The 13,714-nt window shown below is 38.5% G+C and overlaps 1 protein-coding gene across 1 annotated transcript; it reads right to left on the reverse strand.

The window, feature by feature from the left end:
* Positions 1–8,075: 8,075 nt before the first annotated feature.
* LOC137950782 (DEAD-box ATP-dependent RNA helicase 21-like) lies at positions 8,076–11,016 on the reverse strand. The gene has a single exon (XM_068797403.1). The coding sequence runs from the start codon at positions 10,624–10,626 to the stop codon at positions 8,515–8,517; it is 2,112 nt and encodes a 703-aa protein (XP_068653504.1). The 5' UTR covers positions 10,627–11,016; the 3' UTR covers positions 8,076–8,514.
* Positions 11,017–13,714: the final 2,698 nt, after the last annotated feature.

The following is a 13,714-nucleotide window of genomic DNA, read 5'->3' on the forward strand; positions in this document are numbered from 1 at the left end:
GTTTTTGGTTAAGATAATGTCATCCTCATATGATGTCATAAGTGCTCTATACTAGATGTAGTGTGTTTGACAAATATTGAGTGATTGGTTTTACATATTTTGAATTGGAGACCAAGGATAATTTTGTTGATTTTGTCAATCCATGCTCAAGGGGATCTTTTATAGTCATAGATAGACTTGCGAAGTTTGTTTACTTTTTCCCCTTCAACCACAAATCCCAACGATTGTGACATGTAAACTTTCTCTTGGAGATCTCCAATAAAAAAATATTCTTAATGTCAAGTTGATGAAGATCCCATTGAAAGTTAGCAACAATGGAAATAAGGACATGTACAGAATTGAGTTTCACAATCGGTGAAAAAGTTCCATTATAGTCAATTCATAGAATTGAGTGTATCTCTTAGTGCCAAGTCTTTCTTTCATATGAGCTCTGCTACTATCTACATTGTGTTTTACTATCAAAACCACTTGTATGCAACAAGTTCTTCCCTAGGAAGTAAAGTAACAAGATCCTAAGTGTGGTTGGTATGTTGTCTAGTCTTTTTCTATGGTTGCTTTCCATCCTAGATGTTGGAGAGTTTCTTGGTAATATTTAGGAAGAGAGAGCAACTAGTTGCAAGAAAAGGTTGACAACTAGGAGAATTAATGAGTAGAGAGAAAATTGGAAATAGGATGGGAATTAGTGGGACGTGAAGTTACACATGAACAATGTTCTTTCACGAGTGCAATGAGACGAGTGTCATAGAGAAGGCCAAAAGGGATAGAAGGGCTACAAGAGGAATGTACCTCAAAATCAATAGACATCTCTGGCAACTAGTGAAGCAAAGGAGGAGAAGTGCCTTCAGTATTTGGATGAAGTATTTGTTCATCTCATGGCCCAATAGGTCTAGGCAATTTAGAGGGTATAAGATCTGTTTGAGACGAGTGTTGTCAAGCATAGAAGGGTTGATCTTCAAAATAGGTGACATAAACTGATTTAAAAGTACGATGAGATCTTGGATGGTAATATACATATCCTCTTTGATCTTTTACATACCAAGAAAGATATATTTGATGGACCATGCATCAAGTTTGGTTTAATAAGGGGTCAAGTTACGCACAAAGTAGATACACCCAAAAACTTTAAAAGGAAGAAAAAAAGTTGTCTGTTACGAAGACGAATAGGGATGGGTGAAATTTTTTGTAAAGTAGGAGAGGGCATCTAGTTTATAAGATATCAAGTTGTGAGAACATGCGGTCAATACAATTGTTGAACATTTGTAGCGAATAAGAGAGCATGAACCACTTCTAAGAATTGCTTATTTTTTCTTTTAGCTATACCGTTTTGTTATGGAGTGTAGGCACATAATATTTGGTGAGCAATGCCCTTTTATTTATAAAAAGATTGAAAAGGTTGAAAGAGATACTTTTTTGCATTGTTAGACCAAAATACCTTAATATTTTTTTTTTGAAATTAGTTTTCAACCATAGCATAGAATGAAGTGAATATGTTTTACTCAAATAGATCCTTCATTAACAAGAGTCAAGCAACACGAGAATAGTCACAAAAAAAATAACAAAATACAAGCAACACGAGAATAATCACAAAAAAATAACAAAATACTATGAACGAGAAATATTTGAGATGTTGAGAGGTCCCCATACATTAGAGTGAATTAAAGAAAAAAGATACTAGTTAAGTCATTTTTGCTAGAAGAAAAAACACTTCTTTAAGGCAAGTTTGGAATAAGAGATTGTAAAGTGGGTAAAGGAATGACCTAATCTATTGTGCCATCGAACTGCTTGTTCTTTCCACTATGACCAGAGCTGAGATAATCTTGTTGTCAAGGTAGTAAAGTCTTTTTTTCACAACCTCCACCAATCACCTATTTGGTCATGTTGTCCTGAAACACGCAATGAGTGACATATAAAGTTACAAAACATCTAAGTTTCTTAATTAGTTTAATTGACATAAGACTTATGGGAAATTGGGAAACAAAAGAACATCAAATAAAGGTAAAGAATAAAAGGGGTCAGAAACACCTATCCCCTTGTTTGTGACCTATTAGCAAAACTAAAGTGTAGGACAAGGAGAGTTTAGAAAGGTTACCAATCTTCCGATTAAGATGCTCAAAAACTCTTGAATCAACAATTCAAGAAGGAGAAGAGTCACTGAGAGGACAATTGACATACCGTAGTGGCAACATTTGTTGAAAATGTGCTAGGAGGGGTAATGAATAACTCTTCAATCTTTCAAAAAGGTCATAATCTTATCTATGGGTGTTTTGGCTTGTGAGAATCAGCCTCCTTGGGTTCACTGACTTGATTCATAATTACCGGCTTCCCATGGAGCTTCCAACATCTATCTCGCTCATGATTGGATAGACCACAATAAGCACAACAACGAGAATTGGAAAAATCAGACAAATACCTCATCCTCTATTGGAATTACCACGACCTCTAAAGGTATTAGAGGATCTGCATCCTTGAGAGAACATGGATAACGTTTTAGGGTGATTGGAGTGTTGAACCTTTGAGTCCTCTTTGATTAGAACTCGAAAACGACAACACATATGTCATCCAATGATGACTTTGATTTGAAGCTTAGGATTTGAGACTTATGCTACTTCAAGTTATGGCTTCATATTAGCCATACAAATTGCCGCAACCAACTGTCTCCTTTTTTTTCTTGAATGGCCTCATTAGTGGGAGTATATGATTGGACCAATTTCTAATATTATAAGTAACCTCTGAGTTTTTCAAAAAAAGATCATTGAGATTACCGTCATATTTGGTGTTATACATAATTTAGAAAATGTTATAAAGTCTTTGAAGACTATGCACAACAAAATAAATTGTTGCAAAAGTATCTCAAATAATTTTGACCGTATCAAGGTGTACGATGTTATTGGCCACATTTTGTTTCATGCTATTAATTAGCGAATTTATGACTAAGGTATTTTCTTTGAGCCATTTTTTTTTTGTTTACATCTTCCTCATTAATGGGTGGAGGAAGTTCAGTAAGGTGATCAGAAAGATCCTTTGTAATGAGGAAGTATTTAACCGATTGCCCCAGAGGTATTTTTGTTCCGCTTTCAGAGAGATTGAAAATTATTTTGAGAAAGTCATTTTTTCCAATATCCAGAGAAGAAGATCGACTATTTTCAGCTATGGTGAGAAGGGAACTTGGTTTTAAAGGATTTAATCAATGATTCAAAAAGGAAAAAATAGGCTGGATTTTAGGAGTTCAAATTTGGAAAGTCTAAAAAAAGAAGGTCGAGTATATGAATCTTAGGTGGAAAATCTAAGGGATGATAAGAGTTTATTTTTTTGCTTTTCTTTTCCAAAAATAATGAGGGAATTGTAACTAAAAAGTTTGCAATTGAAATCATGAAATACCACATAGGGTTTCCTTTTAAAGAGTATGATGAACTAACAAAGAAACTCTTTAATTGAAGGTATCAAAGGAGGTAATTTTCATTCATAAGAAAATCCAGCCATAGGCAAAAAAGAAAAATAGTTTTGTAGTTGAAACATTTTGTCGTTGAAACATTTATTTTTTTATAAAAGGAAAGAGGGCTGAAGGGTGAAAGAGCTTGTGCAAGAGAGGGTTGAGCACAAAAAAAAAGGAGATTGTTGCTTGTTGCTTAAAAAAACTCGAACTCTTGTACGAAGAGTTAATTTTTTTGACATTGAATGATGAAAACTAAGGGCTATCATTTTTTACTAAAAACTCAACCAAACCAAAAAATTAACATAAGGAAATACTTATCTTTGATAGAAGATACCAGCCATGCATAGTTTTCCATGATCACGATGGATTTTCTTCGCGACGAGTCTCTTTCCTTCAACCACAAAATTTGAGTGACCTTCCTTCAAGCAAAGCCCAAAATTTTCTGCTCTGATACTATGTTGATTTTTAAAACCTTCTCGTATAGTTAAAAAGGGTCTAAAAGAGAAAGAATGAAGAGAGGAAAGAGAGAAAAGGGAAAAACTTCACTTGATGTGAAAGAGAAGAGCGGAACTTGTAAGAAAAAGAGAGAGAGAGAGAGAGAGGAGGAGAGATTCTCAAAGGAAAGGAGGCAAAGAGGGCTAAAGCTTGATGTTCTAACCGATGCCCGAGAGCCTCTATTTGTAGTTTTAGGAAAGAGTTTACAATGTCTATAATATCCTTAGGGCTACATTTCAAATATAAAAAAAGACTTTTATTAGAAGTTTTCTTATTTACTTTCCTTGCCACCCTACACATAAGGGGGGTGGGGTTAGTCGACAAACATAAAATTTGAAGTTCATCTTCATCTTCATTTCAATCATCTACATGAACTTCATCTTTGAAATAGGTGTTAGTGTGGACGAGTTCATGTCCATTGGAAAACAATTTCCAATGTTAGTGCCCCCAAATGAGAAAAATGCAGAAAATAAGAGAATTAGTAACTTCTAAGAGTATACTTAATTAAAATATAATACTTAAACATTAAATTAGGTAAAATAAACATTATTACTATATGAATTACTAATTTAATGTATAGCTAAAATATATTAATATACTAATTAATTAAATTATATATTATATTAGTTAATGATTACTGTTTATTGTACATTAATACAGTAATTACGTGAGCCAATTATAAAAATGAGTTAATTAAACCAAGTGTTTGACTTAACAATATTTTAATGACCACTATTAAATCACTAATACAATAGAGTAAATAAAAAATAAATATGATTAATAAATAAAAAAGTATTATATTAATAACATAAGATGGATTTTTTACATGGTATTAATTAATAATATTTTTGACAAAATAAAAAATAATTAATTAATCAAATGCATACTTTAACTATATTTTATTTACCAGAGACTTAAATATAAAGTTTAATATAGTAATAAAATTTAACGAAAATATTAAATAAATACATATACAACTTTATTAATAACCTAAAAGAAAGATTATTCAAATAATGAGTTCTTGCCTTTAATATTAAAATCATCAAGTTACAAGTTTAGTACATATGAACGACACATGTTCAAAAGTAATAAGATATAACCATAATTTATCATTCTACATGGAAGTCGTTATGGCATCTTGAAATTGTGCAGCTCTTGTGGATTCTAATGCACGCTGCCTCCGACAGCTTGTTACCATCACTATCGTTGTTGTCTGTATCATCCATGGCACCTAATTGGACCGCATCACCTCCGAAAGCTTGTTACTTGGCTACCCTCATCCTCAAGACCATCGCTATTGTCACTATCTATATCATCCATTGCACCCAGTTGGACCACATCACCTCCTCCACCGAGCTCGCCACCCGAATCATCTTCATCTTCAAATAGATCATCGTAATCCTCTCCACGTATATAATTGTGCAATGCAACAAGCAAGTACGATTTTTGTCTGGATCTTAAAAGAAAATGGAGCGCCTTTCAACATTTGAAATCGAGTTTTTACAACACCAAAAGTTCGCTCAATAGTATTCCGCAAAGATGAGTGCCTTCGGTTGAAGGTCCAAATGTCATATTGTCGAGCAGTTGGTTGTCTTCTTACAACCATTTATAATCTAAATCCAAGATGGTCCTCATGGAAAAAAACTTTATCAAACAATCTTTACCCTTTACGAAAACATAAACCACAAAAAATAGAATACCATGTGGTGGATATGTATAACATCCTCACTATCCACCACATGGCAAAAACATTCTATAGCACTTTAAAAATTTTCAACAATATTCTAAAACATTTCAAAATTAATCAAACTATTTTTCCTACTACAGATTCACTAAACAATGCAAAAACACACACATCAAGTCTAAATTCACCAAACACCCCCGGTAGAGCCCCATATGACTTCGCAGTCACTACGAACTGTACCTCGTCAGTGATGGGGGTTGGGTTTTGTTGGCTAATGGATGCCCGTGTAGGTGACTCAACCTTGTTTGAATTGGACTAAAAAAACCCTAATAAACCCTAAACCCTATCACCTCCTAAATTTTAAACCCTAAACACTAATTCCAGAACTTAAACCCTAAACCCTAGACCCCCTAACCTTAAAAGCCCTAAACCCTACACCCTAATTCCAAACCCTAAACCCAAAAAACCCTAGACCTTAAAAACACAAAACCCCCAAAACCTTAAAAACCCTAAACCATAAACCCTATCACCCAATAAACCTAAACCCTAATTTTTTTTTGAAAAAAACCCTAATTCCATAACCTAAACCTTAAAAATACCATAAATTCTTAACCACAAACCCTAAACCCTAATTCCAGGACCCTTAAATACCGAACACCAAACCCTAAAGATAAACCCTAACCCTAATCAAGAATTTAGACCCTAAACTGTAACCCTAAATCCCACAATTATGCACAAATAACCCCAAATTAAGCATTGAAACTAAAATTAAATCAAATACAACACTAATTTAATAAAAAAATTAGGGTTTAGTCATACCCTCTGAAATTTGGGGAAAACCAAAGCCGAAGGGTGAAATCGAAGTCGAATGGGAAAATCGATGCCTAGTTGAAGTAGAAATTAAGCAACCGATGCCCTAATGTCAAAATCAAAGAAAATTAAAATCGAAATGGAAGAAATTGATTGAAATTGAAAGATATTTTGGGGAAAAAGAGAATAACGAGAGGGAGAAGGGAGTAAGAGGCCGAAAGGAAGAAGAGCGGGAGAAGAGAGAGAGAAGAGAGGGAGGCAGAGAGGGAGACCGGAGAGTGAGTCCGAGAGAAGAGAGGGAGCAGAGACCTTGGGGGTGCAGGAGAGAGGGCGAACAAAATGAAAAGAAGAAGATTGAGAGACAGAGGTTGGTGAGCGAGTCCGAGAGAAGAGAGGGAGCAGAGACCTTGGGGGCGCAGGGAGATGAGAGGGGATGCAGGAGAGAGGGAGAAAAAAATGAAAATGAGAAGAGAGCGAGAGAGGGGGGTGCAGGGAGAGGGGAAAAAAAAACATCGAGGGTTCGAACCCCGGCGTTTACTTCATCTGGAAGATAGGCAATTTTCGGTAGAAACCACATTCTATAAATTATAACGTGGAGATGATGTTCAGCTTCATCTTAGTCATCGAGATGACTTGAAGTCTAGAGCTCCACTAATGACGTCAAGAGATCAACTGAGTAATGCGGCTGAAGTTCATCTCCCACTAATGGTGTGCTAAAAGCCAAAGGTCCCCCTTGAAGACATTGAGACACCTTCCTTGATATCTGTAATATTGCCTCCAACTTGCAATGTACTTGGAATCATGTTCCCCATTCAGCCAATTCTTTTGTTGACAATCAGGCTAAATTGGGATCCTCCCTCTAATCATTGTTTGTAAAGGGATAACTCCCCTAGCTTGTAATGGTTTCTAGTTCTTATTAAATTTTCACCACATTCTCAAAAAAAAAAAAAAAAAAAAAAGTTCTGATGACGCATTACTAGTAGTCGGCCATAAAGAAAAAAAATGCAGAACAAGAAAAAGAGGCACTGAAGAGAAGAGAGGAAAACAAAAATGATGAAAAAGAAGAGACCATATCCCCAGCTCCATATATATACCTACTAGCACAGTTTCTAACATAGAATGTCAATATTTTGTTTTATTTCATTGTTTTTGAGACTTGGGATATCAATATTTTCATAAGGTGGATGTCACAACAGAAGAGTAGAAATAATAAAAAGTGTGGGAAATGTCTCTAGAAACAGAGGAAGAAAAAGGAATCCAATTAACACAAACAAGTGGAATATTTCACTACTGAAGAAATAGAGGCGAACCAACATCCAACACCCACGTACTCAGAATCTGACTAACAGTTAAGATTTCCACATTATAAGAGTTTGAAATTTCTTGTAAAAGATTTACTGAACAAACATTTTTGAAAATTACCTAACTTTAAATTTTAAAATGGCAATAAATACTATCTTATTGTCTTCTTAACATGCATAGACCTGAAAGATTTGGAATTCCATTTGACAATTGTGATGATAGCTAGTAATTGAAGAAAGCGATGCTGAAGAATGGAGTTCTCCATACTATTTCAGTACCTAATCTTACATAAAGTAAATAAAACAAAACAAACAGCTCGTCATCTGGATATGGTATAAGAGGGTCATAGAATTAGAATACAGAAAGTCAAGCTCTTCAAGCACTGTATGTCAGGACAACGTAGACAACATTCAAAAGAGGGCAGACTTGAACAAAGGACTAGATAAAAAATAACACCAAAACCACAAACAACAAATTCGTACATACATACATTTTTCACTGTTATGGAAAAGGTAAAGAGGAGTTCCTTGTCCTCAAAGGATTTTAAAACTTAAAAACCCTTCATAAACCTCCACACAGAAACATGGAACTTTAAGATTAGGGCATTGGGTTTTATGTCATTCAAAAATCACTCCCTCATTTTTTTTTCATCTGAGAAACTTCCAGCATCATATTGACTACAAACAAATAAATAGCTGACTTTAAAATGCTCTAACCTTCTTATCCATCCTTTCATGTTGAACACTCACAAGATGACATTGTTCAACAATGTCTTCACTTTTAGAATTTCTTAATGTGTGAAAACAGTATCATTTCTCCTAGGTGGCCTATCAGGAATTGTCCCCGGTTTAAATTTGGAGGCCTCATGCCTCGCCAACTCTAATGGGACAGGGCTCTTGCTATCTTGAAGCATCATCTTCAGATCATAAAAAACATCAGAGTCACTATAAGTCACAAAAGTGGTTGCTACACCAGACTTCCCTGCACGCCCAGTTCGACCAATACGATGGGTATAAGCCTCAATATTTCCTGGCATATCAAAGTTTATGACGTGACCCACATCAGGTATATCAATACCACGACCGACCACATCTGTTGCCACAAGTACTGTAAATCGCCTACTACGAAATCCTTCAAGACTTATCTCTCTCTGGTCTTGTGTCTTCCCACCATGCAGAGTTGTTGCCCTAAAACCAGACCTCTCCAGATTCTTAGCAAGTCCATCAGCATTTTTCTTAGTATTGGTGAATACAATGGCGGTTTGATCCTCAATCTCACCTAAAAGTTTCAACAATCTTGACATTTTCTCTGATTCCTTCATCATAATTACATTCTGTTTGATAGTTCCAGTGGCCTTACCAGCCTGGCCAATTGTAACCACCACTGGGTTTCTCAAATACTTTCTTGCTAGCCTTTCCACTGCAGGTGGCATTGTAGCACTGAACATGTATGTTGTGCGGTAGATTTTTTTGGAATCAAGCTCTTCATCCTCATTCTCGGGTTTCAGATTACTTGACGGCATTGCATCTAGAACCCCCACAACTTGTGGTTCAAAACCCATATCAATCATCCGATCAGCTTCATCAAGAACTACATAATTACACTGATTCAAAACAGCGTATCTCCTTTCCAAGCAGTCAAGAAGCCTTCCAGGTGTAGCAATCACAATCTCACAACCCTGCCGGAGCTTAAACCCTTGTTCTTCAATAGACTGGCCACCAACTACTGAAACCACTCTGATTCCCATGTAATGTGCAAATTTGACAGTCTCATCTTCAATCTGCTGAGCCAGCTCACGAGTAGGAGCCATAACAACCGCATAGGGTCCCTCTGCTTCGTTCTCTTCACTCATGGGAGGTAGCTTTGTGATGTAGGTCAACATTGGGAGCACAAAGGCTGCAGTCTTTCCTGAGCCTGTCTCAGCAATTCCAATTACATCACGTTGCTGCAGTCCCAGTGGAATAGTGGCCATCTGAATTGGGGTCGGTTTCTCGTACTTGGCTCGTTCCACAGCCTTGAGGATCTCGCTGCTGAGCCTGCTCTCAGACCACTTCCTCATAGGGCGAGGCACACGGGATCCCTTGTAAGAGATGTTGTGATCTTCCCGAAAAATCCTCCAGTCACGCTCGTTCATCTCCTCAAGCACCTTTTCTGACCAATGGCGATCAACCCGCATGTCAAAAGGGTCATAACGGTCGGCAGCCTCTTCCTTCTTCCGCTGGGCCAAGGCCTCCTCTGGCTTTTCTTCCATCCCGTCCTTCTTCCGAATCTCCTCCCGAATTTCCTTCTCATTCTGGGCAGCGAGTTTCTTCTGCTCTCGCCGGTCCATTCCAGCACGGAATCCGCGGCCAAAGAGCAGTCGGGCCTCATGAGGGTTCTGATAAAGAGTGTTCATGTCACGCGAGGTGTCCTCTGTGTTCTCCCAATCGAAGGAGAAACGGAATTTCTCACTGGGTTTGATGACCCGCTTCTTGGGTTTCTTTGTCCCTAGGTACTGATCCTTAATAGCATCCAGCTCTTTCTCCCGCTCGCGCTCGGCTTGCTTCTCCAGTCGCTGGCGCTCGCGGGCCTTGGCCTCTTCCTCGCGCGAACGCCGTTCAGAGTCTCGTTCGCGGTCGCGCTCCCGTTCCCGCTCTCGTTCCCTTTCCCTTTCCCGTTCCCGTTCTCGTTCTCGTTCCCGATCGCGTGACGATCGATGATGGTGGCGGCGGGCGTCGTCAGATGGAGATTTTGGACGGTTTTGCTGCTGCTGCTGCTGGAGTTCTAGGACACGGCGTTTTTGCTCGGCGACCTCCTCTTCCCGACGCTGGAGAGCCACCCGCTCACGCTCAGTTTTACTAATGAATCTGGGTTTTTTGGGGTCAGAAGTATTGGCCGAGACATCATCAGACGAACGCTTCATGGCCGAATGGCGGTGGCAGCCTGCAGGTCACTGGAAAGGGGTTTTTGGGGTCTGAAAGTAAGGCGGAATTAGGGCTCGAGTAAATATAAAGTAGAATAAAACAAGGACAAAATAAACATCAGCAATAGTCTAGAAGAAGTAGAAGAAAGTCGCCAACAAGGAGGGAGAGCTCTTACAGTACCGACCCCTCCCAGGGCTCCTACCGAAGAAAGAAAGAAAGAAAATTTGATCGGCGCAAGAGTTACAGTCGACTAGAGAAGACAAGCAGATTGGCTAAAAACACTGGTCTTCTAGTAAGATGAACAAACCGAAGATGAACACGAAAGTAGACGGGGATTGAAGGAGGTCTCCACTTCCTCCGGTCGTCGCAACGAAGTGACGGCAGCAAAATCCAAGCTCTGGCACTGCGGATGAAAAGTTGTAACGTAGAATCATACCGAGGGGTAGGGGTCGCTTCGAAACTACCCGGTTCGCCACGGCTCGAGTTCGGTTAAGTTCCAGCTTGGTTCGATTCGGTATACCTGTATCTTAAACCAAGTTCGAGAGCCTCGAGGATCGGTTTGTTTAAATTAACGAGCCGAGCTTGACCGAATCAAGGTTCTGCTTGAAAGCTTGCAAACCGGCTTGTTAAAGGACTAATTCGGGACTGGAGGGGGGGGAGCTCTTGCTGTACCGACCCCTCCCAGGGCTCCTTGAGGTTGCTTGATCGTTGGCGTCTGAGAGGTACAGTCGACTAGAGAAGACAAACAGATTGGCTAAAAACACTGGTCTTCTAGGAGAAACCAAAGATCAACACGAAAGTAGACGGGGATTGAAGAAGGTCTCCACTTCCTCCTGTCGTCGCAACAAAGTGACGGTAGCAAAATCCAACCTCTGGCATTGCGGATGAAAAGTTGTAACGTAGAATCATACCGAGGGGTAGGGGTGGCTTCAAACCTACCCTGTTCGCGAGCGGCTCGAGTTCGGTTTAGTTCCGGCTTGGTTCAATTTGATATACCTGTATCTTAAACGGAGTTCGAGATGCTCTGGGATCGGCTTGTTTAAATTAACGAGTCGAACTCGACCGAATCAAGGTTCAGCTCGAAAGCTTGCAAATCGGCTCGTTAACGAACTGAGTCGGGACCAGGAGTAAGAGGGGGGGGGGGACTCCGCTTGTCGTCGCAGCCGTCATCCATGACGATAGGTCCTCATCGGCACTGCTAACCCCTTCCCTTTGCGTCATCTCGGCGGAAATACTCGTTATCAGAGGACCTATTGCCATATTCATGTATTTATGTCTTAAATTTAGATTATCGATGAGATTCAGATTACACTAGAAGTGTGGACCAAGTGGGAGAATGTTAACTGCTGTTTCGTTTCAGTTTGGAAGCAACTTTCTTTCAGTTTCGGAAGCAATGGTCCAACGTCTCTCATGGAGAACGTGGTTCCGTTTCAGAAGTTTATGAACCCACGTCCCCACGTCCATGGAAGTTTATGACCTTCTCCCTCCCATCGGTAGTTATAGAAGCTGATAAACTTGATGGAAGCTTGACTTATAATCAGAGAACTCCAGTGAATTTTACAAAATTTGATCGTACGGAGGGAGGTAAGATTTTGGGTTTTTGTTTAACTTTTATTCAATGAATTTTATGCTGTTGATTAGAAACTCATGATAGTAATTCATGATTAGAAACAGAGGTTTGAGCAGAACGCGACGTTGGCTTTCCAAGCTGGTGGATGAACCCCATCAATAACAAGCAACTCTCCGCCCATGATGTGTTTGTTGGGAACTGGAAGCCATGAATGTTCTTTACGGAGATCTGGTGTATAGCCAGGGCGACGTAGAGGCAATGAACAACATGATCTCGCATTACCTCTATTACCTGGATTTGATGGGAGTTGGACGAGGCGCCGCTGGACTGCATGAGGTTCTCAGCTGCGCTGAACAGCTACCTTTCAACCCATCGTCTTCTACTTCCACCACCCGATGATGAACTCGGCATAACAGAGAAGTATCCAATTATCCCTTGAATCAAAAGGTTCAATTGAGAGAAGCCAACCTACTATGTACGCCTATCAATATTCAAGACAACATATTTAACCCAAAGAATTGCAATTTTAATAGCTACTAGAATCAAATTGAATGAAGCCAACTTGAACTGAAAGGTTAAGATCTGCTATAATACCAAGAAAATTTTGAAATTAACTGATTCAAAAGAAAACTTGCATGTTTGAGCTGAATATAAGATATTGCACCATAAAACTATAACATGTGTTTTATGGTTTTGTATGTTGATTATACAAATATGATTTCAACTATTCTGTTTGAGTTGGAAACTAGATTCAAATATTTTTCCAACAGTATATAATTTGCTATATAAAAATTACGGTAAGAGAGTGAAACATCCAATGAAATATAGAGATTGAGAAATAAGACATAAGGTAAAACGAGAAACTCTTTTTTTCTTTTTCTTCCTCCCTTTCTTCTACATATTCTTCTCCATCTTGTTCTCTTTTTACATCTTATATCATTGCCCGCTTTGATACCATGTTGAAACTTAGGATTTCATGATGTATAATCATAATAGAAGAAGATTAAGGGGTGAGAAGAAGAAGAAGAGATGTGGAGAGAAGATTTTAGGAAGAGAAGAGTGTTGAATTTATGGAAAAGAGAAATACTTCATTGACTTATTATAATAAGAGTACATGAACCTCTATTTATAATAAATAAAAATCGTAGAGTCCAACTACAATTAAACTACCTTTATCCCAATTACACCAAAACTTTAACACTTAAAGATAAGTCCTAGCATAATTAAATAACCTAATATAAATAGAAGACTAACATGATTAAAACACTTTTAAACTGAAACTCTTCTATGAGACCTCCTTCCATACTAATTGTGGCTCTATAAGATTTCTTCTTGTGTAAGACTCATAATGCCACCTCACGTGATCATGGTGGGTCCATATCTTATGGGCTTGGGCTCATCTTCCAACACACTTGGATATGTGGGTCTTCTTTGGTCATGTGGGCTTGGCCCCTCTTATAACACTCCCTCTCAAGCTGGGGGTGAAAGAACATCATGAACTCCAAGTTTGTTGCAAT

Source organism: Aristolochia californica, unplaced genomic scaffold (genome assembly GCF_029961685.1).
Source record: "Aristolochia californica isolate CCGP_79_NKW_82.1479 unplaced genomic scaffold, dmAriCali1.0.hap1 SCAF_14, whole genome shotgun sequence".
NCBI lineage: Eukaryota > Viridiplantae > Streptophyta > Magnoliopsida > Piperales > Aristolochiaceae > Aristolochia > Aristolochia californica.